The 26,227-nt window shown below is 38.3% G+C and overlaps 1 protein-coding gene across 14 annotated transcripts in view; it reads left to right on the forward strand.

The window, feature by feature from the left end:
• Positions 1 to 26,227, forward strand: part of DMD (dystrophin) — a 1,477,396-nt gene that overhangs the window by 1,249,788 nt on the left and 201,381 nt on the right. For all 14 annotated transcript variants that reach the window (XM_042458881.1, XM_042458877.1, XM_042458883.1 and 11 more), the window contains one exon: positions 19,587 to 19,733. In XM_042458881.1, the coding sequence (XP_042314815.1) occupies positions 19,587 to 19,733 (147 nt within the window). The remainder of the gene's footprint in view (positions 1 to 19,586; positions 19,734 to 26,227) is intronic.

Genomic DNA, 26,227 nt, shown 5'->3' on the forward strand with positions numbered 1-26,227 from the left:
GATTATTCACGGATTTTATTAATATGTTATCTCTAGGAATATCCAGGTCCTCCAGTGCAACTCTCTGGCCAACTTTAACCAAAGATCACACTGAAGGACCTAGAGATTCCTAGACAGAACACTCCACTAGGCATTTGTAGCTCCTCCAGTGCAATTCCATAGTCAATATCAGGCAAATGTTGACCACAGAGTTGCACTGGGGGTCCTAGAGATTCTTAGAAAGATGTTCTCTCTGGTAAAAACAAAATGTTTTTGTTCTTTGTGCTTTTTCCACATTCACAGGCGTCCTGTGCCCCTAACCGCAGTGAATGTGGAACGATGAGTATATACATACATATATACACCTAAATTCAAGACTTTACATTTGCCATTAAATTCCATCTTATTTCAGCTCAGTATCCTATTTTATCTTCTGTGGTATTGACTATCCCAATTGTATTTTGCAATTATTATTTTATCAACTTATTTTGTATACTGGCCAGCGATCGAATAAATCTTACTGCTATCCTACTTTGCTTTGTTTGATCTGCAGGTTTGATAAATTAATTCTTTTCATGCTTATCAGGGATGGCCTTTTAAGCAGGATTTATAACATCGGGCCCATACAGACAGGCCAAAATAAAGCTGTTTTGGATCACTTTGGAGGTATGCTGTTTAAATGACACACACATCTTAAGAGGCCAGAAGCCACACCAAAGCCATGCTCCAGTCCTAAGGACTGGGCCCCAGCTTTGGCACAGCTTCTCGTTTCTTACGATGTGTGTGTCATTAAAACAGCATACTTCCAAAGTGATCCAAAACAGCTTTATTTTGGCCTGTCTATACAGGCCCATTGTTTAAAAAAAGCACAGGACCTAAGAAAGATATTGTGTAAACCTGCTTAAGACCTTCCTCCAATACAATTGGGAATCATTACTTTTCACTTATTAACAGTAATGAATCAATCTAGTTAAGAGGATCATCCAGCGTACCTTACCAATTGGACAATAAAGACACATGGGGAATGTTGTGAAATGATTTGCTAGTATCAAAATACACAGCACCTCCACAGCATTTCCATGGTCTGCCAAACTAGTAACACTGTCAGAAATGAAAAGGAAGAAAGTTTGATCTGGCATGATTTACTCATCATAAACCAATGTTGAATCCTAGTAAGTGATGCATTATTTTTTAAATGTGTGTAGATTGATTACTTAATAATTTGTTCTAGAATTTTCCTTTGTATTGATGGCAGGTTGACTAGGCAGCAGTTTGGAGAATTTATCTTGATTATACTGAAAACTGTTGCCCATATCCAGTATTCACCTGTTATCAGGGAATTCTTTGAAGCAGTGTCCACAAGCTGCTTCATCATCTAGCAGCCCTGAACTTATTTAAACTAGATATAGCATCTCTAACAATGTTTTTAGCTATTATGGGTTGCATGTTTCTTCTTTTATCATTTGTTCCACACGCCTCAGATAGAATTGTGTACTAGTTATATAGTTGAGTAGTTCTATCATTATCTTCATTATTTTGAGCCTATAATATTTCAGTTTGGGGGATCTCCTGAACTCTTTTCCTATTACTCATGATTAAATCTAGGACAGCAGACCCTCTTGGCTTTTTTTGTCTTCGTACTTTCCAAGAAATGAAGTTTCCAGCACACAAGTCAAAACTTTACTGAATGTCCAATACCTGAGTTAGATTTCCAGAAAATGTTAGGACAATTGAAACACCCCATTTATTACTATGGCTTATTTATGTAAAAGTGTTCTCATCTGTTCTAGGAAATATGTTCTTCCATTTGGCAGGATGGTTGATAATACACTGCCACAACAATATCATTTTATCTCCTTCTCTGTTTACCAGATGTTTTAAACTAGATTTCCATTTTCAGAATCACTGATTTCTATACTGTTCCATATATTCTTTACATATAGCCTTTCCCTTCCTAATGGATCCCAAAGAATAAATGGAGTATAGAAAGCTATTTAAACCACAGGGAAACTTGCAGCAAATTCATTATAATTCATCCCTATTCTCTAAAATGAAGTGGGATAGGCAAAATGTATCCTGTGAGCTGCATGTAACTCTCAGTGCCATTTTTATCAGCCTTGAACTACTTCTGCATCTTACCAAGTTCTTAGTTTATTTTTATTATTATTATTTTTGCAAAAGAAAAAGTCATTTTTCATTCCTGCAAGTAACAATTCTTCAATAAAATAGGCCTTGGAGCCCTCCCAAGAGTCCCAAGCCCACCAAAATGAAATTTGTGGTGGGCCTTCATAAGGTTTGGTTTTTATGATTTTTGCATATTATCAGGATTGGTGTCCACAATGTCTCTAAAGAAAGAAAATGAATACTTTAAAATGGCCAGCTTCTACCCAAAAGGTTCCAAATCAAAGAGTGTCTCTAGGAGAATTTTTACTTAGCTCAATTAATTAATAGGTTGTGCTACAAGCAACTCTTATGGGAAAGTTTCCCAACTGTATACTGAGAGAAAAGACATCAAAAGAATATTGCAAAGGCAGAATTCGCTGAATGAAGTATTTCTTTATTAAGGGGGAAAATCACACAACAATCCATGTTCACTCACACATACATACCAAGATTAAGGAAATCAGGAGTTCGCTTGGAATAGTTGGCGGCTGAACAGTAATAAGGAGCCCTGGTGGTGCAGTGGGTAAATGCCTGTACTGCAGCCATTCACTCAAGACCACAAGGTTGTGAGTTCAAGACCAGCAAAAGGGCCCAAGTTCGACTCAGGCTTGCATCCTTCCGAGGTCGCTAAAATGAGTACCCAGACTGTTGGGGGCAAATTAGCTTACTTGCTAATTAGCTTACTTGCTGTTCACCGCTATGATCTTTGGAATAGCAGTATATAAATAAAACAAATTATTATTATTATTATTATTATTATTATTAATACTTACACAAGATGAATTTTGTCTCCAGATCCAGTTGTGAAGGGATGGCATGGGATACAGCCATTCATGTAAATAGAGGGGGGAACATACGTACTGGGACCAGTTAGAGTGTTCCTGTGCCTTCTAACTAACCCACTAACAAAGGATTTTGGGAATCTTTTATAGCAAAATCTAGCCTGAAGGCAATGGTATTTGTCCTACAACCAAGGAAATTACATCTACATTGTAAAGGATTGCTTGGTCTGGCAATGTGCAGGTTGAGAATGAAGTTGTAAATCACCCTTATTGAACTTTTCCAGCAAAACATCCTACCTCAACTGCCTATCTTTCTGACTTCAGAGGTGTTAAAGTTTCTCATTTGCAACTCCAAAACTGTTCTGTTTGATGTACATATGGGGTAGTGTGGACATGACCACTTGCCTCAGAGATTATGGCTGCCCAAATACAGTATCCGTTTGGAACCATAGGGATCACACACACCAAAATTCAGAAGATTTTGGCTTAGCTTAACAGTGGCTTATAGAAGGAAATGTTTGTTCTATATAGGTCTTCCTGAGGATAAGAGTAAGGCATGAGGAACATAAGGAAACACCCCCCCTCCCTTTTTGGCCATCTCCTTCTGTACTAAAGCAATTTTGTACTAGATAAAGACCAAATACACACCTCAGGTGTGACAAACAACTGCAAATACATCTAAGCTTCAGAGGTACTTGGAGTTTTCCCTCAAACCTGAGTTAAGTTGTAGCCATAAGGTGAGTAATTCACAGTTTGGATCTCTTCACCTTGCGATCCATGAAAGTTGTTGTCAGCCAGTGGTCACATTACTGCAATAAATGGACAAACACTCTCTGCCAGTTCTTTTTGTATCTGTAGAGGTACCATTCACAAATGTGTATACCTATATGAAAGGCAGGTAGGATGCCTGTGTATGTGGCCCAGGAAATGGGAAAAGCTGAAGATGACCTTATTTTTGTTTTGTACATTGCTGTGTAGTAAGCCTTACAAAGTAGCATTTTCTAGCCTTGCTTTACTGCTGGTATGAGAAAAGTTCAGTTCATGCACCACTTGTATGAAGAAATAATTCAGATAAGAGGAAAGCTTTTTTTTAAAGTATTATTTGTAAGTGGGGCAAACAGGGATACATATTCCATTCCCATACCTTCCACTCCCAACCTTCTTTCCCTTATCAGGGTTTGCAGTGTCATAAAGTTAAGTAACCCTTTTCAGCAAGACATGGCTATATAGCCCCTTTGCAGACCTTCCCCAACAACATAAGAAGCTAGGAAATTAAAAAGACAGGGCTGGTTCATGTTAAACATTTATAAATAATAATACAGTATGTAAATAGATGCTGCCTTTAGCTGTCTTTTCCTGCACAGTAAATTGTTGGACTAGTTGTGTCCTGTGGGTCCCTTCCAATTCTGATTCTGTATGCAGGGCTGCTGACTTGACTAGGTAAATTGATTAATTTTACTTTCAAACTTCAACTCTTGAAATGTAGTTTAGTTCCCTTGAAGGCACAGTGACTTAAAATTGGCTATATCCACCTTCTTAAACCAAAGGGCTAAACAGCACAGTGACTCAAGGGATTGCTTCTGAAATATTATAACTTAGACAGCTTTATTCCTTCTTTTAATCTTAATATATCTGTCCAGATATAACAAGAAGCTAAGTTTTATCCTTAGATGGGCATGTCCTGCTGATTTCATTGAAAGCTCAGCATGGACATACTGAGACTAGAGTAAGGGTTTTTAGTAATAATGATCTTTGAGTAGACTTTTGTTAGCACGCTGGGTGAACTGAGTCATATCCCCATAAAGATTATTTTTTGCCTTTTTAATCTTTTTCCAAAATTCAGCATTAGCCCTAAAAGGGTTTTAGAAAGCTAACTGGCCTACAAACTGGCCTGACCACCAAAGTTTCATATAAGCTGTTACAAAGACTTACCAGAAATGAAAATCTATCTTTATATAAAAATATAAGACAAGCCTCATCTTTGAAAACAGGGCACTTTTCAGTGAGTCTCTAAATGAAATAAGGTTATCAGCAACTTTAACACTGTCATTTGTATCCACAGAGTGAGTTTATTTTGTTGCTGGGCCTATTAGGTATGCAGATACCATAACTGTCAAGTAGTTCTACACATAAGCAAGTCAGTTAGTGAAATAAAATCAATTTATTAAGCTAACACAGTAATTAGTTTAGTTTGAAAGTGTGTGAAGTTCAAAGTATAACGAGGACAGAGCTGTCTGAAATCCTAATTCAATAGATACTCCAACTCAAATATTCATTTTCCTTCCTTATCTCACACACACACACTTATTTATCATATGCATTTACTTAAAATATTTCTAGGCTGACTTTAAGGGTCTTCCTTAAGTGGCTTATGGGATAAAATCCATACAATCAATTCCCATTCAGTAATTAAATAGCTAAAATTAATAAATTCAAATTTTTAAAATAAAGAAAAAACAATAAAATCCAATCCAGATAGCCGTAAAAGCCAAAAGGCAGTTACAGCGACAGCAAAGAATGATTCTATAAAACATATTCAGAAAATAAAAAGTATTCAAGGCTTTCCTAAATACTTACTATGACAGCAACAATGTCATGGGCACAATGGCATATTGTGACAGTGGCTCGTGGGATTCCAGATGGTAACCCATTCCAGAAGTGTGAGGTAGTAGGACCACTGTAGAAAAGGCCTTTTCTCATGTATTTGTCTAATTGATTGTCCTTAATGATGAATTAGTGATGAACAGACGGGTGAGAAAGAGCAGCCTGAGTGTGCTCCAGCTGGTAGCTGGTCAGAACCCTACTGTGTGCATGGCCTGCTCCCAAGGTGGGACCTGGATGCAGGGACTATAACCGGTGCTGCTAGGAGTCGGTATATCCCGGCTCCTTTTTGTTCCTAAGAACCAGACAGCGGTTTCAGCATTGCTTCCAGCCACTTTGGAGGTGTGTGTTATTTAAACAGAACACCTCCAAAGTGTCTGGAAGCTGCTTCATTTGGCCCATCTGTTCAGACCCTATGTTGCTAATCTTAAAGTCTGATAGAGCTGATATAGATGAAAATAGTTTTGCAAGTAACATTAAGCCTTTAAAGGCCAATAGCTGTATCTCATAGGATCCATCTACCTTGCCCTCCCCACCTACAGTCTGGTCCACACTCTGAACCTGTCAAAGTTTAGTCAAGCTGTCTTTAAAGAACACAAAGAAAGCATTAATAAAAGACCTTCCTCTCAAGAGCTGCCTAAACTGGCAAAAATCACTTCTTTATACTGGACCACCTGATTGTCCAGTTAATTGCAATGCTCAGGAGGATTTCAAGACCCATACTAAACTTTCATTGTCTTGAAATTATCTTGTTTGTTTGTTTGTTTGCTTTTACTGCGAGGAATATGATTGGCTTGCCTCAAATAATAATGAGTCCAATATGTGTGATAGTTCATATGCTGTGTCAGATATTTAGTTTAAAAACAGAGAAGGAGGATCCTATGGGGTATCTTTTGGGTCTGTCTATTCTCCTCTACTTTCATTCCAAACCTCTCCAAGAGGGTTGTATGATATCAATATAAACCATTGGTGCAAAAGAAGATTTAAATTATTATTAATGGGACATACAGCATACAAAAAAGGTGTTTACAGCAGCAACAACAAAATGTTTTGTGACTGAATTGCACATGCTATGAGTGAAAGTATCCTTAAACCCTTAAGTCGCCAATTCTATGTGCATATCTACCAGCTGGGGGCAAGGTCGACAAAATCTGCATTTGTTCTCAGTTTATATATCTGTTCCCATCTCTGCCCATATTCTGGAAAGTACTCCAAGAAACAAGAAAAAGGGGAGATACAAAATGGGACTTCTGGCCAGCTGCCTAGTAAGGAAGAAGATAAAGCTAAGGAAAGAAGGTGCACTTGCATAGCCAAGATGCTGCCAAAAATATGTAGATGTGGTTGTACCTTCCTGCTTGCACAAAGGATCCCCTGGCCATCTGTCGGGGATGCTTTGATTGAGATTTCCTGCATGGCAGGGAGGTTGGACTGAATAGCCCTTGAGGTCTCTTCCAACTCTACGATTCTAAAGAGTCTACATAAACTTTTACCAGGACTCTGGAGTGCTGAAACTCTTCTAAGGAGTTGTAATCATCTCTGTGACTAACTGATGTGCATGGTAATTATCTGTGATGGTAATGGTATTTGTCTAGTTGGAATTGATGATCACACAAATCTTTTATCAGTTGATCTAGGCAGTGACATCATTGGAGTGGTGCAGGGAGTGTTGACTGCACCAGTTGACACCATAGAGGAAGGGTGATACCCATTTGGGCCCTTCTTCAACTGCAGTGGAGAGGCAACACTCCTTGTGGCTTTGTCCCCAACCCAGCTCTTCCCCCAGGAGAAAGCCAAGGCAGTGATGAGGGCAGCAGGTCAGCAAGGCAGTGGGAGTTGACGTTTGGTCAGATCACTGCAGCCCTCCCCCCTTTGGCAGCTCCCCAACCCACACTGGTTTTCAGCAAGCCTGGCAATACCACTGGATCTACCCAAATAGCTTAAGACAACTGGACTGAGCTTCATTTCCTCATGCATTAGTTACATAAAGAGTTAACTTCTGCCATATGCTTTAAATGGAGCTGCCTTTGGAAATTGTTTGGGATCCGAGTTATTGCAAAATAGGCCTGCTGAGGTATTGATGGGGCCTGGAGGTCTGAATGGGGCCAGGAGGTCTGAATTTTGAAGCAGAGTGCTGAGCTTAACATAAAGATTATGTTAAGAATCACCTTCCCCTGTATGATAATTCTTTTGAAATATATTTTTACTCATTTGCCTGTCTGTAAGACAGACTAGGTTGACAGGCACAAGGCATACTGTAAGTGAAGATATTTTTGGCAGTGCTCACATTGCTCCCTTCCAAATAATCTCTGCATGGCCCAGTTTTCATTTTCTTTACTATGCCTTTGTGCTGACATGATGAGGCTACTACTTTAATTCATTCACAACTATTTTATCTTTTTACTAATATTCTACTACTTATTAAGAACCTAAACACTGCAATATTCTCATAATATGTTTTTGTGATCACTATTTCACACATCATTGTCTCGCATGATCTAGGTCCCTTTCACACTACAGAAGCTATGATTCCTTTTAAACTGCCATGGTTCCATCCTGTGGAATCCTGGGATTTGTAGTTTGGGGTGGGTATTAAGCATTCTTCATCAGAGAGAGCTTGCGGAAGTGGCAATTAAAGTGGAATCATAATGCTATAATTCTGTAGTGTGAGAGGGCCCCTAGTTATCACAGAGATACTCCTATTAACTTTCCTGAACAGAAACTCTCCATATCACAACAGCTCCATAATTTCTTTGTCTCGTGTAATTCATTCACTTGACAGATGCCCTGTTCAAAACCCAGCATGCATGTAATATTTGTCACCAAAAAAAAGCTGTTATACATCTTCATACACAGTATGATGGAACAAGTGGAATTTGTTCTCCACAGTTTGGAATGGACTTTAAGATGATTCCTAATATTAATCTGTTCTCACAGAGTGGATTTTGAAGATGTATTTACAACTTTTCAAATGGTTGTGTTGAGGCCTCTCGTGAGGTAAATACAACATCCAATTCTTTTCTCTATTTCTTGTCTTGGGCTATTTGAGTAGAGACCACTGCATCCATTCTTGATCATGTCAGCATAACCCCTAATTGGCTGTCACACCTTTCATATGTCAATCCCTCACAAAGTCTTTTCTCTTTCATTTATCTCCTGCCATTTCATCATGTGCCTAATTAACTTGCTGGGTCAATACATACTACACTCCTGAGAGACCAGCATAGTCTTTCCATACTTGTCAGGCACTTTCCCAGTAGGGATAATTAGGCTGATATGGTTTGTTGCCATTTCCATTCTCTTGGAATGGAGCACTTCAAATACTTTGAACTGTCTTGGTCTGTGCTTTAGTTATAGAAGACAAGAGCCAGTGTATTTCAGTGGATAATATACTGAAGGAGACATATGCAAGTTTTACTTTCCTGGAATGCCTTTGGGGACTTGAATAAGTAACTTCCTCGAAATTTCAGTCCTCCAACAGTTCACAGAATTATTCTATCCCACAGGAATTCTGTTATAGTGTATGTAATACATGCATCTTATTTCCACACTAGTGAAGTAAGTCTTCTATTCTCGAGGGCACAGAGGCGCAACCTGCAGCCCTGTGGAAGTTGCTGGTCCTTCCATCCTTTACACTGTACTCAGCCATTTCAGTTGTCAAGAGACATCTACAGTTCCATCTGTTCAGCTCACTATGACCAGAAGATGGAACATACAGTATGTCTCTGTTCATCTATACAACATAGCTTCACAATACAGAAACCAGTGTATCAGAATTATCACTGGGATTCTTCTTACATCTTACATGAGACATAGACCAATGGATTCAAATGTCAATAAAAGAGATTCTGCTTTAGCAAGAACTTTGTTAGTGTAAGAGTTGTTTGACAGTAAAATAGACTATCTCAGATGATAGTGCACTCTCCTTTTTCAGGAGTTTTCAAGCAGAGATAGAAAAGACATCTTTTAGGAGTGCTGTAGTTGTGTATTCTTGCACAGCAGGGGGTTAGACTAGCTGGGCCTATGACCTCTTCAAACCCTTAAGATTCTATGATTTTACAGACTTAAGTCTCAGATGGACTCAGTCTCCTCCCCTCCTTCTGTGTTTTCATGAGATCTCTGTAATGTACAAGATTATTCACTGATGCGATAATCCACCCCAATCCATGTTAGTTCTTCTGGCTGTAAAATCTCAAGACATATTGCAGTGCAATTTCAACTGACCTGTCTAGGAGCCTTACCAGATGCCTTGCCTAAGGGCATAAATACAACCCATCACATAGTAACAACTTTCTTCTTGTAGTACATCTGTATTTAGGGAATTTAGAATCCATTCTTCCAAAAATAGTATCTGAGAAGGACTAAGAAGTGGAATATTACAACAACCAAATATAGTAAGCAAAAGCACCTTTGAGACTAACTGAAAGAGAGGAGTTGGTAGCATGAGCTGACCAGGTGTTTGGTAAAACTGCTACAAGTGTAGTCAGATAACCGAAAAACCTGTAGTAGCAAAGATAGCTGGACGATAAAGTGGACTTGTCTCAAAAATGCAAGCTGCAAAGAAATATAAACTATCAGGAAGAGAGGGTTTTTTACATGTGTCTTTACTTCTGCCTCCTATACATCAGAAAGCTTTGAAAGCAGGATGATGTTGACTGCATACATTTGTTAATGATCTCCCTGATTTCTCTCCATTGATCAATTTTTCATAAAATCTTTTTTTAATCTCTAATTATTGTTGTCATATGTCAGTGGTTTTATACTTTAGCTCTGTCATATATCACAGCTCCTGTGATCTTTGTCTCAGCTGGTTTGTAGAAAGTCTTCCTTCGTACCTTTTATATCTGTAGCTTGTTTGAACTAGTACACTGAAATATGTATATTTTGATATTAGTCTTAGTTGGACAGTTGTCATATTTGGATCTTGCATATTCCTGTTTCCTCTGAGACTGTTTCAGCATTTTCAGGTTGATCCATGATCTGTAGTTATTAATACCTAGTTTTGACATTCCAGGTGCCTGTTTCCTGGTGATTTAGTCAGACAAACTAGTGGTAGTTTTCACTAATAAAAAATAATTGGATATCACAACAAGGCTAATCTTTTTGGGCTTATTATCATGTCAAGGAATAAAAAGAGTTAGGTCAATTTTTTTTGTTTACTATAAGAGTAATTGAAATAATATCCGAATGCTTCTACGGTGATATCGGTTTATAATATAAATTTTATATAAAAATTATATATAACATTTATATTATAAACGAACATCATCGTAGAAGCATTCAGATATTATTTTGATTACTCTTATAGGAAATAAAACAAAAAACCCATATAAAATTAAAGACCTATTTTAAAACTGGCATAATTGAACATTTATTTACATGTGATTCTTTAAGGAATCAGTTAAAGGCGAACCCTATGACATTTCATTCCCCATCCCACCCTCTATACAGATATTGATTGGAATGGCAATTGAATTTTACAGCATGCCACAATACTCACACACACAGCTGCTCCATAATCAAAATACAATGAAAGGGGCTGACCAGACTTTTTTTTTTTGTAACCTACATTGAAGTAACAGAACTCTAGAACTGTGTGAAAAAGTTAAAATTAAAATTAAAATAAAATAAAATAAAATAAAATAAATGAAAGCATGCTGGGTAGGGCATAGGGCAGGGAGGCTGGTTAAGGGGGAGTCATGAAGAGAGTGCAATGACAGGGCTAACCACAGTCGCATGATTGCAAAGACATGTGATAATGTCTACTCTGAACCTAATATGTTTTCTTCTTTTTAAGTAGCATGATTACTGCAAGAACAGGGCTTGTGTGGTAGAATCATAGAATCATAGAGTTGGAAGAGACCACTAGGGCCATCCAGTCCAACCCCCTGCCATGCCTCCAACTGCTCGTCTCCATACCAGCCCTCTGTTTAAAGCAGCACTGGTAGCTTTCTGCAACTTTACACATGTGCAAGATGAAGCAAAGTGAAAGAAAGAGAAGGCGGGTGAAATTTACAATGATGGGTGCTATGGAAGGGAGGTTTGCCAGTTAAGAAGAGGGAAGAGAGAGGGGAGGAAAAAGAAGAAGAGTGAGAGGTAGAAGTATAGCATTCAAAAAGAAGACTGAGATATGATGATAATAAAATGCAAAAATCACTGTATTTAATTTACATAATTAGATGGTAAATTAATATACATAAATAGAATAATTTCATAACTTAAAAAATAAGATGTCCAGATCTGTGGAAATGGAATAAAATGGATTCCCTTTGATACAACTCCTTTGGCTGCCAAATATTAAAAGGGCACTGCTGTATATTTATCCTAAATTTGTGAAATAGTTCATGCAAACATTCAACTGCAGATGGGTCTGGGTAAAAGGAAAATGCATGCATGGCTATCTGTACTGTAGTTACACTCTGACTGTATAAATACCAAATAACAAATGGCTATATGACCAACTAGATGGTGTTGTTGCTTGTCTGTAAGGCAGCTAAGTGCTTTTCAGAAAACTCAGTGAAGTCATTCAGAAGCTTTCAGTGGAAAAACATAAGAAACCAATTGAGATGCAAAAAGACATTCAAACTTTAAAAGGCCAAACAGTCATTCATGTCCTCTTGATGAAAGAGCACATTCACAACATGGGCTATGCACAGCTCTTTTTTCTTTTCTTTTTTTAAAGCCTAGTTACTCATGAAGCCTTTTGAACAGGAATTTTAGCTGAATCTTCTGATCTGCTCAGGGCAAAGGTTCCAGGAAAACGTCAGGTACCATTCTCTCTTATGATTCCTGCTAATCTTTGGCTCCTGAAACAAAGATGAAAATATTAAATAATCTTCAAATTTCTCTGAAGCTGGAAGGGAGTGTGACAGCATCCCACACTTGAAGGTGTAGGAAATAGCTGAATCCTATTTTTAAAAATATCTAATTAGTTACATTTTGTTGTGCTTAGTTGTACACACTGGTGAAGCAGATTTGGGAGATTATGAGATGGATCTAAAAAGTGGAATTAAAGCAGAACGGACACATCTATGGCCAAACCTTATCATATGGTGTTGTGGCTGAGAAGTAGCTGGTCTGTCCTCTGCCTATTGCATAACTTTTCATTAACTGGATTTCCCTAACAGTTGTTGCTAATATCACCCCTGTAGTGTTAGATTTGTGTGTGATAATGTCTGAGCCTCAATCCCAGCACTAGGCAGTCACATAGTATCAGTTTCCTTCTTGCCCTCACTCTCCCCTCCTGTTCCCAAACAGCCTTTTCTTTCTTTCTTTCTTTCTTTTAAAAAAAACTTTCTTTGTCTTGCTCTCCTTCCCCCTAAATTCTATTACCATAATGCCTAAATTGTTTAAAAGAGAGAGAGAAATAAAAATGTAAAAATGAAAGGTTTGAACCAGAACTGCAGTAATCACAGAACCATTGCATTAATTTTCTGTGCAAGCAAAGTTATGCTTAAAATTCTACAAAAGAGACTGTTAACATATAGGCAGTGAGAACTGCCAGATGTCCAAGTAGGGTTCAGGAAAGGGAGAGGCACTAAGGATCATATCACAAGCATACACTTGATGATGGAACATACTAAAGAGTTTCAAAAGGAAATCAGACTGTGTTTTATAGACTTCATCAAAGCATTTGATTGTATAGATCACAAGAAAGTATGGCTTACTCTTAAAAAAAAATGGGTGTGTCATAACATTTTATAGTCCTGATGTATAATCAGGAGCAGAGGCTACTGTCAGGACAGAATACAGAGAAATGGAATGGTTTCCAATTGGAAAGGAGGTTAGGCAAAGCTGTAATCTATCACCCTATCTATATAATTTATATGCTGAACACATCATACAAAAAGCAGGATTTGACTCAGAGAAGGGATGCGTGAAAATTGGATGACTGGTCATCAACAATCTGGAGATGTCACCATAATACTAGCAAAAAATATCAGAGATAAGGAAAGATTATCAAAGAAGGTCAAGGCAGAAAGCACAAAGATAGGTTTACAGCTGAACATCAAGAAAACAAAAATTGTGACCATAGATGATCCACAAACCTTTAAAGCAGACAATGAAGAGATTGAAATAATTAACAATTTTCCGAACTTGGGTTCAGTCATCAATCAGAGTGGAGACTGCAGTCACGAAATCAGAAGAAGGCTAGGACTTGGAAGGGCAGCTATGAAGGAACTAATCAAGATCCTGAAGAATAAAGATATATAATTAAATATTAAAGTAAAGATTGCCCATGCCATCATATTTCCCATTTCTATATGTGGTTGTGAGAGCTGGACAGTTAAGAAAGTTGATAGGAAGAAAATCAGATCATTTGAAATGTGGTGCTAGACAAGAGTTCTGAGAATACTTTCGACCACTAAAAAGATCAGTGGATGGGAGCTAGAGCAGACCAGGCCTGAACTCTCCCTGGAAGCAAATAAGACCAAACTTAGGTTGTAATATTTTGGCTGTGTCATGAGGAGAAAAGACTCACTAGAAATGAATATAATGCTTGGTAAAGTTGAGGGCAATAGGAAAAGAGAAAAACCACATTCCAGATTGAGAGACTCAGTCAAAGAATACAAGGGCCATGGATCTGCAGGACCTGAGGAAGGTGATTGAGTATCGAGTGGCTTGGAGGTCTCTCATTCATAGGATCACCATGGGTCAAAGTCAACTCGGAGGCAGCTAATAACAAAAATGTTGATAAAGCAATAGTGGAGAGAGGTAGGGTTAAGGAGCATGCTGGGAAAGAGAGTCCTAGACTGGAAGAGTGATTGCAGTGATTGCAGACATGTGCCATAGGGACTGCTACCAAGCCAGTATGCATGCATTTTTTTTCATTAATGCGATTGTGGTAAGAATGGGGGCTTATGTGATAATCTCCTTAGTCTACAAAGCTTATACTGCCAACTTCTTTCTCTCAGACCCAAAGCACATGGGCCAAAGGAAGCCAGAAGCCACTCTGGTGCTGCAAAAAGGAGCCCACCACCACTGCTGTAAAAAGCAGTTACTTCAAACCAACTCTTGGCCAATGTGGTTTGGGACCTGCAGCTGCAGCCTGCTTTGGGGGTAGGCAGTGTGGTTGCCACAGTCCTGGCCTGATTGCAGCCAGAGCAGCCAGAACCCTCTCCTTCCCAGCCATCTGTTTGGCCCCAAAGTCTCCCAAAGTCTCATGCATCAAAAGCAATCACCATTTTTCATAGGCATTGCTAAATGTCCATACACTTTGAAATAACAGATCTTAACACTTACTCCAGAGAACTAAATTTAGCATGTTCACATATTTCATTGCTACTAAATCAACTAAGGTGAAAAATATTGAGTAACTGATTAATTGACCTATTTTGAAGCAGTGTTTTAGTTATTGCTTGAAAGGACCACATAAAGAATAAGATGTCAAAGATAGGGAAATCTGTGTCTCAAGTATGTATCTTTTAAGAGAGATTATTAAACCTTGATTCTTATGCCAGCTCTGTAGTTGGTATGATATATTTCACACAGTAATGCACCAGTGAGAACCATTCCTGTTTTATAATGATGTAACCAAATATAAAGCTGCAGGTCTCAGAAATGTAGGACTGCTTATAGCTTAAAGAAATGCTGTTCGGTAGCTTTCCTGTGGTAGGAAGCCTGCTATTTCTGTGTACTTACTCTTTCAGTGTCTTGTCATCAGTTTTATAAAATTCAGCATGGGAAGCCGATACTGATGATATATAAAATCTTTTTAACTGTATACTTTCAGGGACAGTGTAACAAGTGTGAATGTAACAAACCTAACCATCGAATCTGTAACATGTTACATTGTTTAGTAACAAATACATAAATCCATTCTTTAAATGAAATGAAACAACTGATACTGTGTAACAAATAGTCTACACATTTCAGAACTGTGCATTAGATTTTTGGAGATCTGGGCTTTTAAAAATATTTTAATATTATTATAATATGGCATTTCTGTGTATAATAATCACAAAATATTTTAAAGTAACAAGTAATGTGCTCCTTATAAAAATGAACATGCAAAGAAAAGAAAGCAAGTAATACGTAGGATATGAACAGGAACTGCACAAGTATAGCCTTAATTGTAAGATCTTCTGACAATAAAACAATGAACTGTAAATATTTCAAGTAACAGTCTTGTAGCTACAGTGAGTACACAGTGATCCAAGAATGTTGACTATTACTTAAGTACCAAGTTACAAGAATGTTGCCTAAAAGTACTTGCTCCAGTGACCACAACAAGGCACACCAAGACACATAAATTTGGGGGGAGGGGGCACAACTTCATTAGTTCCAGCTGCACATCTGATTAACACTGGTATGGGTCTGGGTAAATGAGCCAGATTGCCAAGTGACACTCGGGGTGACAGATATGGGATTCCATATGGCTGGATGCTGCTGCATGGTTCCCTTTCACTTGGGGTGTGACAAACTGACACCAACATTAACTGGGCATGACTCCTGCTGCCTCCCAGTAAGCCAGGAAGCAAGCTTTTATGTGTCAACAAATATCAAAGATTGTTCTACTACAAAATTAATACGTTTTGACACATACAGGTTGAAAAGTGTGATCATTGGACCTCCATGCAGGAGATGCCACAGGGAAACAGTGTATTCTATCACTATCATTTAGGTGAAGTGGTCTTTTTCCCCCCTAAAAAGAGTGGTGTGCAGCACACCCAAAATGTCATTGTGACCACTAGGTTATACAGTATTCTTCTGCTGTCTTATAGCATATCTCTTTAACTCTTGGTCCTCTCAATGGCCCCATTTTTTACCCTAGTCTACTCACTTAACAAGTGACTCAGATATGGGCTCCCAGTATCCTTTTCTATTAAGTGTTTTATTATTCTTGGTAGCATTATTTATAAATTACTTCAAGCCACACCTTTGTAAACCATAAGACAAAAAAATGTTTATTTACAGATAGATGTTAAGTTATTATCTTTTTGGCAGTTGGCACTCAAGGCTTGTTGTTATAATGTGTAGATTACTTCACTTGTTACAAATTGTCTTTGTTCCAGTTCACTCACTGACTTGTTTTCACCTGAAACTGTGTTTTATTTCTTTAAATACAAGTTCCACTAAAGGGCCTTCATCAGGAGTACAAATCCTATGAAAGTCTAGTTCTGTTCGCACATCACAACCCCCCAGAACAAGGTGCCCCCGCACTGCCTGAAGTGGCTCTTCACTTCTCAAAGACCATAACACTCAACTAATTTCCCAGGACCTCCTTTGTCCTTTTAAATATGCAGATCATATTATAAGAAAAGCAGGCTTGGACACAGAAGAAGGAGGAGTGAAAATAGGAGGAAGGAATATCAACAATCTAAGATATGCAGATGACACCATAGTACTAGCAGAAAACCTCACAGACCTGGAACACCTACTAAGGAAGATCAAAGATAAAACTGCAAAGGCAGGCTTAATGCTGAACATAAAGAAAACAAAAATAATGATCATTGAGGACCTTCACAAGTTCAATCTAGACAATGAATAAATAGAAATAGTAAAAGAATTCCCATTGATAGAAATGGGGACTGCAAACAAGAAATCAGAATAATCCAGAAGCCTCGCTGGAAGTCAAGATGACCAAACTGAGGCTGTATATAAAGAGATTTTTGATACTGAAGATAGTTTGGCTTGCACAGCACAATGTAACTCATTACTCCACTCACATGTGTCTTCACTGACATCACCTTTTGTGCTTTGTAAGAAACATCTATAAATTATATTCACTCCCATCAATTTCTTTGAGGACCATTAGTACTCCAACAGAGCATGGGTGGCTGAGGCACTCAGAGTTGATGCTCTGTGCATGGAGATCATCCAGTGTTCTTATTGTGGACATTGGCCTAATGTGCCAGAGGATAAAGGATATGTAGAATGTCACACTGAAAATGATAAATATTAATGTATAAATCCCACAATCAGCCTATTTCTTTCATAAAAAGAAAGACTAGTTATCCCACAGAATGAATCCAGTATTTGCATATAAATCAAATTGTAGCTGATGAGATATCAAATACCTGGCTGCTTAAATCAATACTAATATTAGCTTTTTAAGACGATAATGTGCCAAGCACTGCCAAGCACACAGACTGAAGGGCTGGGTAGAGAGAAGAAAGAGCTGCTAACTAGAGTTTGCTGGTGGGCTGAGATGTAGGAGTGTCTTTTGGCCTGCACTTCTGCTCTATTCATTTCTAAGGTAAATGTTACAAATGCATATCCAGTGTTTTTTCATCCAAGGCTAGAAAGCACAGTTTTAACAGGATAAAAGCTTCTTTGGCTGGTACACATCAAGAATGTTGTGATTGTCCTGCTACTGCCTTCCATCCCATTTCTTACTTTTCATTGATGGGCAAAACTTGTCAATAGGCTCTCGGTCTTGCTGTTATTCCATTTCTGCCTTCACGCAATAGGTTCATTCCACTGCTGTTGCACTTATCAGGCAGTCATGTGGTATGCATTCACACAGTAGCTGGGTTCAGGATGTAGTTGGTGGCTGCAATCACTTGTGCAGGCTGCTGTGTTAATGTGTACACAACAGCCCCTTGCTTCAGGAGCAGGGAGGAGGAGTCATCACAGCTGCCAGACATCACCTAAAGCCACCAACTCTGCATATTCATACAAAAGCCAGCTTCAAGAGGCAATTGGCAGCCACAATCACTCTTTCCATGCTTCCTCCCAGAAGACAGAGTTTGGCAATATCAAAAACATCACACCACCATGGATCACCAAAGCACTATCATGAGGGAAGGTGTGATAAGATATGATGCCAAATCAGTATGCTTCCATTTGTTAACTAGTGTGATTGTGGTGGGACAGCAGGCTGACGTGATAAAGTCCTTAGTAGCACTGCTCTTTAAATTTCTCATTGCTCAAAAGCAGACAGTCTGTATTTTTATTTTTTTATTTTTTGGTGGTCCCTTTCAAAGGGGAGAATAGCTTTGGTTTCTTGGCAGTTTGCTTTGTTTCATATTAATCAGTTGTTAGAATGCCATAATCTGTACTGTTCTACTGAATTTATTCCATTCCATTTCTCATCTCTATTTGGTGAAAGAAAAAAAAGAGTTTTACTGCTATGGATATCGAAAGCAGGGAGGAAACACAGCGCTTAGTCCATTGAAAAACCTATTTCACCTCTGCAAATAAAAGTGGGAAATGAAATCTATAGCTGTCCTGATGAAAGAAAGTTAATATAGAAAATCAAATTATGCAATATCTTTTTAAGCCAGCCTGGTATTATTTCAGAATATATTGTGTTAAATCTCTAGTCAGTTTTTAAAAGACACTGAGAAAATATTTCACTAGATTGTAATTTATGTGGCTGTTTTCAGTGTTCTCTGGAGTTCTCTGCTTGTCTTGTCTCCTCCAATGCTTTTGTTTAAATTACATACAAGTGCTATGGATGCAACCACTATGGGAGCAGCTCTTGCAGGGAGACTACAGGCAGCCTTAACTTTTTATTTTTCTAAAGTCTTCTCCATCACTTCTCAATCTTGGGAAAGCTTTTTTGTTTGTTTGTTTGCTTGCCTTCTCCCACAGTATTAAATGATGTTGTAGTATCAACCCCAACAACTACTGCTGATCTAGCTGGTCTAGAGTAAGGAGGGGCAGAAGATAGATCTGACTCTTCTTGCAGATATTTGAATGATCTGGAGAAAATTGACAAAGACCTCTGACTCCAAGATGTTTAAAACTAATATCAGCAAAATGAATGCCTCCAGCTTAATTATATTCTTGAACTAGGGATAACCAGAAGTTGAATTTTGTTTGGGAGGAATATGTGCTTCAATCAGTTCTAATACCCAAATTGAATTTTTGGCCTTATCATTCTAAATGTGTTTTCAACCAGACTCCAGATGATGGATCTTGGGTTTCTGGTAAAAACAAAAATGAAAGTATATGTCACCACCTTTAGTGTAGAGCTTCATACCAGGCTCTGAATATATGACTACAAGATAGTTTGCTGTTGATTTGCATTAACAATAGGCTTGGGCTTTATGTAATTTATAATAAAGGTTTTGTCAATGTACAGAACTTTATTTAGATTTTTTTTTCTTTATACAGGTTTACCAAGCAGAAATTGCCCCTCTCAAAGAGAATGTGGACAGTGTTAATGACCTAGCTCATCAATTTACCTCAACTGAGATACAGCTTTCCCCCTACTCTCTCAATCGCCTTGAAGACTTGAATGGAAGATGGAAACTCCTACAGGTAATATTGTGTAATAAAAAGCTGATATTCATTTAGTGTTGATTGCAGTGATATCTTTGTTTGTTTTTAATCCTCATAAGGCAAAGCGAGACACATATGGATCCCACTCCCAATATAAATATAGGTGATTCTGTGTGCATGTTTTAAAACATTTCAAAATGTCTGAACTTAAGAAACATAGAAAACCTTTTAAGATAACAAGAGCATATAGCATATTCCCAAGAGTGCAAGTCAGATAATGTTTTTAGTTTGTGGTCTCAAAATGTATGTTTTGAAAAAGTTATTTAAAAATCACATATTTTCCATTCAAGAAGGAAATTTATACACTGTGAGCAATAGAGCAACTTTGCTCATGCCTTAAATAATCAGTATGTTCAGCTGTTCAGAACAGCTGCTCAAATCATTAAGACCTGGACATAGGCGTACACACATTTATCCTTAACTGGATAAGGAACCATGTGCAGATAGAGGCGTTATGCATTTAGTTGCTGACATACATCTGGTAGGAAACTACTGCATGCATCTAGCATTCATTGAAAAATGAGCTATAGATCTCATCATCTATTTGCAGGTACTGTGGAGGAGGTTCCTGGTTGCTACTACACATCCTCATGCTTCAGATTTTAAATAGGAATCACTAGTATTTATGCTTCCTTTCCTTCTCAAAATCCTATGACAATATTTTATTGCATGATAGAAGACTGAGTTTTAAGTTTGCTTTCATTGCTCATGTCCATTTTCTGTACCCTTTTAAACATTTCTTGAGAACATTAATTTTAAACACTACCCTTTACAGGTAATTTAATGATTCCTTCCATTGTGCATGTACTAAGATTATGCCTGTAGAACCAAATCTAAAATTACAAAGCATGATATTCATTGTGGTCACTGGCCAAGTTTGATCAAGCTGTTAAAGCCATCAAAAAGATGGTTTTGCTTTTATGAGATAATTAAAGTTTCTTTGTAAAACAAAAAGATCAAACTCAGACTGAAAAATGTATTAAATGTTCAGTTCAAGGTAGTGTGAACTGATAAATCAGGCCTATCCAGATATTGTTGGATTGCATGTTCCATCACCCAAACCAGCAAAATCCATGGTGAGGCATGCTAGAAGTCACAGTGGTCATCTGGTGGGCAGGAGGAATCCCTGTGTTGTTATAGGGAACATACATGTTTTTTTTTAAAAAAATTATATATATTATGAACACTTGCAATAAATTGAATCATAGAATCATAGAATCAGAGTTGGAAGAGACCACAAGGGCCATCCAGTCCAACTCCCTGCCATGCAGGAAATCCAAATCAAAGCATCCCCGACAGATGGCCATCCAGCCTCTGTTTAAAGACCTCCAAGGAGGGAGACTCCACTACACTCCGAGGAAGTGTGTTCCACTGTCGAACAGTCCTTACTGTCAGGAAGTTCCTCCTAATGTTGAGGTGGAATCTCTTTTCCTGCAGCTTGCATCCATTGCTCCGGGTCATATTGTACAATTAGCAAGGATTAAATACTGAGTTCAAAATTCAACCAATAGTCTCACCAAAACTGAACCAATTAATCAATGAAATTTAGTTTATGATGACCATTCAGCAAATAATTAAGCAGATTTTCTAGTGGAGAGTAGAATTTGGATTTCCCCTATCCCCTATCATTCCCCTATGAAATATATGCATAGATTCTGAACCAACAATTCTTTTCCTTGTGCAGCTGAGCTCTGTGCATGAGAAGCAGCTGTTGCCCACATGTAGAACTAAAACACAGGCTTCTGTGTTTGGGAAAAAGGACAGTTTGACAATCCACATTGTGTACATAGGAGTGAAGCTGGCTGTCAATGCTCTCAGGAAAGTTCCTCAATATGTATAAGCACTGGCCAGTCTAGTGAGGATGTGGGTGTGGATAGCATGTGGATGGCTACATTCAAATAACACACTGAAACATCCCTACAACAAGATCCATGTAGACATGCATCAATTTCTCAGTCAGAACAGCAATTATATTTGCACCAGCTAAAAGAATAAGCTGTGCATTTTTTCCCCTACATTGAGGATTAAATTCCCACAACAAGGAATCAAGTTCCTAACGGCTATTTTAGGTATCTTTGCTGACTGGATTATATGAAACTATGTATTTCAGTTTAAGCATACATGTACTACAGATAATTGAAAGACCAAAGTGGGTCAGAGGAACTATTGAAGCATTATACTTCACATTATGACTGTTTATAAAAGATGGTACTTTTCTGCCAGATATGCACAAATGTTTAAATTTCCTAAAAGGAAACGAATGGATGGATGGATATCAGAGTACAGGGCTATTATTTACTCAAGTTATTCAGTGGCATTTAATTTGCTGATTTGCTTATTTAACTCTGCTGAGCATCTCTGGATCAAACAACTGAGATAATATTTCCATGCTCCACTCTGGAAACCTTTTCCTGGTTAATCTACTGTTTTTAAAAAAAAAACATAAATAGTCTTATTCTTTGCAAAGTAAAACATCTATATTATTTAAGGCAACTGTCATCTTCCCAACAGAGGGAGTATTTGATTTTTTTTAAATTTATTTTATTTTATTTTATTGGAATCTGAATATCTCTTTTAGTTCCAACAGTTAAGAAATTGTTCTATGTTCCGTGAGAATAAGAATTGCTGCCAAGGTTATAATTTTCATGGTCCCTGAATAGGCTGTCAATTAATTAATTGATTTTGTGTTTTTGGCCTGTACCATCAGCACCATGTCTCTCTTCTATGAGCTTAATATTTGGTTCTATTGGGCATCTTCCATGTGGAAATCTGCATGCTAGGTTTTAGCAATGTGTGAAACTTTCAAGAGAAATTCCACTTCCAGCTGTTTTGTGATATTTCAGCAGTGTCAAATATTTGCCTTTTCGAATTCTATGCATGTCAGGTTCAAGCAGCTCTTCTTTTTTATATTATAGCTAAGTAGATGAACAAAGGGTGGGTTAAAATGTATTTAAAACTATTTAGAGACTGAATGATTAATGATAAGCACAGGGGTGTATACTTAGTTATCTGAACAGAAGATTACACCCAACACTGTGAATATGGAGCCCTGGTGGCACAGTGGTTAAATGCCTATACTGCAGCCACTCACTCACAAACCACAAGGTTGTGAATTCAATACCAGCTAGGGGCTCTGGGTCAACTCAGCTTGTCACTCTTCTGTAAGTCACTAAAATGAGTTCCCAGCTTGTTGGGGGCAATTAGCTTACACTTTGTAAACCACTTAGTAGATAAGTAAGTGGTACATAAATGTACTTGCTATTGCTAACATTTATCTTTGCAAACTCTGCAAGGTAAGAAATTGAATTAATATTCCTAGAAGCCCATATAAATATTCTGTTGTAGTATCAGTGCTAGACTTTGGTGATCTGAAATAACATACAACCTAACTGAGCATTCTTTTGTGTAGATTTATTGCTACTGGAAGCTGAAGTACAGCTGTGGCATGCCTAAATGTACTGGATGGTATCCAATTAATCCCATCTGCTGAGAGAATGGTATCTGTCGCTGAAAAGGCTGTTTCCTGCTCCTCCAAAGAGCCATGCACATGCTCTCAAAATTCTGCTGCAGAAAGTTCAGGGACCTCTAGAGCAGTTAGAGGGAGTGGGAGCTGCCTTGGGAGAAGACCACTATTGTGTCACTGGAAGTCCAGGCATACATTAGATTTTGTCCAGTGATAAAAGCACAACAAGCTTGACTTTAGCAGTTGGAATATTATGTGCTGATTCTGTTGTTTCAAATAACTACAATGGATCTCTTTGTGCAATCTTTATCCAGGGAAGGAGTGATGAAGGTGTTGGAAAATTTCTTGAGCTGTTTCTTTTGAAAAACTAGGGACTTGGTTTAATACAATTAAATTTTATTGGATCCAGCAAAATTTTATCTATCTGGCTTAGTGCACATTTACTGCTCCTCCTGGTTGCATTTGAAAATATCATCCTGTAAAGCAACAGCATTATGCATAGAAGTGAACTTTTGCATCATAAAAGGGTGTGAAATATTTTTCTGTATGATTTAGAACAGGAGTGAGTAAACAAACTGTTGGGCTGCATGCATTTCCATGGCCTTTTTTGAGGGTTACAGTGTCTACCCTCAGAAATCAAGGAATTGTTTTGCTTTAAAATGGCTTGCTATACCATTTGTCCAGATCTAGACAGTAATTAGTATGATTCCTCCCAATCCCCATTTATCAGTAGAACAAGAGCCCTGCATGCCATTCAAGAACCTTAGAGCCATAGAATCATGGAGTTGGAAGAGATCGCAAGACCCATCTAGTCCAATCCCTTGCCATGGAGGAATACACAATCAAAGAGTTTCCAATAGGTGGCCATCCAGTCTTTGTTTAAAAACTTAACCCTATGAAAAGAATTAGATCTCAGCCATCAAACAGTGAGAACATATAAATGTATATTACAACAAATTTCTATTTTGTTCCATTTAGTCCAGTGTTCAGTTTCAAAAAAAGGCCATTTAAATGTCCTTCAGAAGGTCATAAGCAGGCCATTAGGGTAATGGCCAACCTCTGTGTGGAGACAACAGGCAGATTAAAACTTTGACACTGGCTAATGGGAGCAAAGACAGGAAAAGGTGGGGGCTGTTCCCAAGTGGGTATATAAGTGGGAGAAGCAGGTTTGAAGGGAATTGATGTTTAGTGTAAGGGTTTGTCCAAGAATGTGGCCAAATGGCTGATAAGACAATATCAGTTCCCAAACAACCCCCTGGCTGGTAGAGCTAGTGCAAAACGAAAGACAGTCTCTGAATCCAAGTCCAAAATCAGAAGAGGTTTTACCAAGAGATTTGTCAAGAAGTCCAACATCCAGGGTATCAGATAGGCATATTGATAAGGCAGTCCAAAGGGTCAAGAATTCCAGAAAGTCAAGATGGGTCAGCAGTTGAAGAAGCAAGGTTTCAGTCCAAAAAACAATGGGAGACAGAGTAGTTTCCCCATGAAGGTCAGATAATCACTGGCAACGAGACAAAATTCTACAGCTGCTTATATGGGGACGCTGCAGGCATTCAGGTGCGTCTGATTGCCAGCACATTTCTGATAAAGCCTCCTCCACCTTCGAAGTCACTCCCTTTCGGCTCTATGCTAACCAAAGGTAGACACACACCCCTTGACCCTCTTCCATGTCACAGACTCTGCCACAGAGAGACTGGACTGCTGAGCCTCCAGAGATGTCACAGGCTCTGATAGATCAGGCACAGCAGAGCTAGAGCCAGATTCAAGTTCCACAGCTGCGGACTCAGTTCCCAGAGGCTCTGGTTCATTCTTTCAGTCCTCTGAGTCCTCCTCCAGACTGAGCATGACAGGGTTGAAGAGCCATTGAGGCTCAATTAGGCTGCTATGAGGGGGGAGGTAGAAAGAGTTTTAAATACCAAGAAAGGGACGAAGAGTGTCCTTAATTATATTGTTGTAATATCCTGCGGGAGACATAGCAGATTATCACATGGGGGTTATTCTGTCCTTGTCCCTCAAGTGTGGGAAGGACTTTCAGACAACGTTGCACAGATCCCATCATTAACCCATCTGAAAAGCACAATTGATCACAATCTCGCAAAAGACTTTCAGATGACATTGTGCAGATCCCATCATTATCCCATCATTAACCCATCATTAAAGTGACATTGGCCAGCATTTTGCATTAATGGAAGTTCATGTTATTGCAATGCCACTTTAATGATGCATTAATGGTCATATCAGCACTACAATTTAAAAGCCTTTCACACTATCACAGTCATGGATAGGTTAATGATGGGATAAGGAAGGGGGAGCGATCCCATCCCTATCCCATCTGTATGTGATAATCTGCCTAGTGTTGGTGACTAGTGGAATTACAGGCAACCAGAGGGGTTATAAGATACAAAAGTTTAATAAAGATTCTATGAGAAATTAGTCTGTAAGGAAACATAAATAAAGCTATAGAGAAACAGTTACAAAAACAAGCTAAATAAACTGTTAAACGTATGACTGTATCCACTGTGAATACCATCCACTAAAAGAGATACTGGATTTAGCCTGACTTATGAATAAATTTCTTACTTTGTTTCAACAAGCAGCTATCTGAAGTGATTTCAGAAGTACATTAAAACATTACCAACATTGAGAAAAGTCTTTTAGATTTGGGACACATTAGATAATGGGTGTGTGGCTATCAAAGAATAGTTGGTGCCAAGCTGGGGGGAAATTTGAAACCCAGAGGGCTGGCATCTAAAGAGTGATATAATGCAGGTGACACTTTATAGAGTCCTGGGTTTGACACCAAAGAATTGGTGGGATAGTGGCCATCACCTTCACATAATTGGTGGCAGCAGTGGGCTCAAAAAGACCCATTGTGCTGCCATCAGAGAAAAGAAGTTGGTTAGGTGAGTCTCACTGTGACACTCTGTTTTATCCTCAAAGTCTGGTAGGCAGAATTCTACTACTTGTCAATACGTAGATTTGTACTACTGTAATGTCTAACAGGAACTTC

This window comes from Sceloporus undulatus, chromosome 3, assembly GCF_019175285.1.
Source record: "Sceloporus undulatus isolate JIND9_A2432 ecotype Alabama chromosome 3, SceUnd_v1.1, whole genome shotgun sequence".
NCBI classification, from domain to species: Eukaryota; Metazoa; Chordata; class Lepidosauria; order Squamata; family Phrynosomatidae; genus Sceloporus; species Sceloporus undulatus.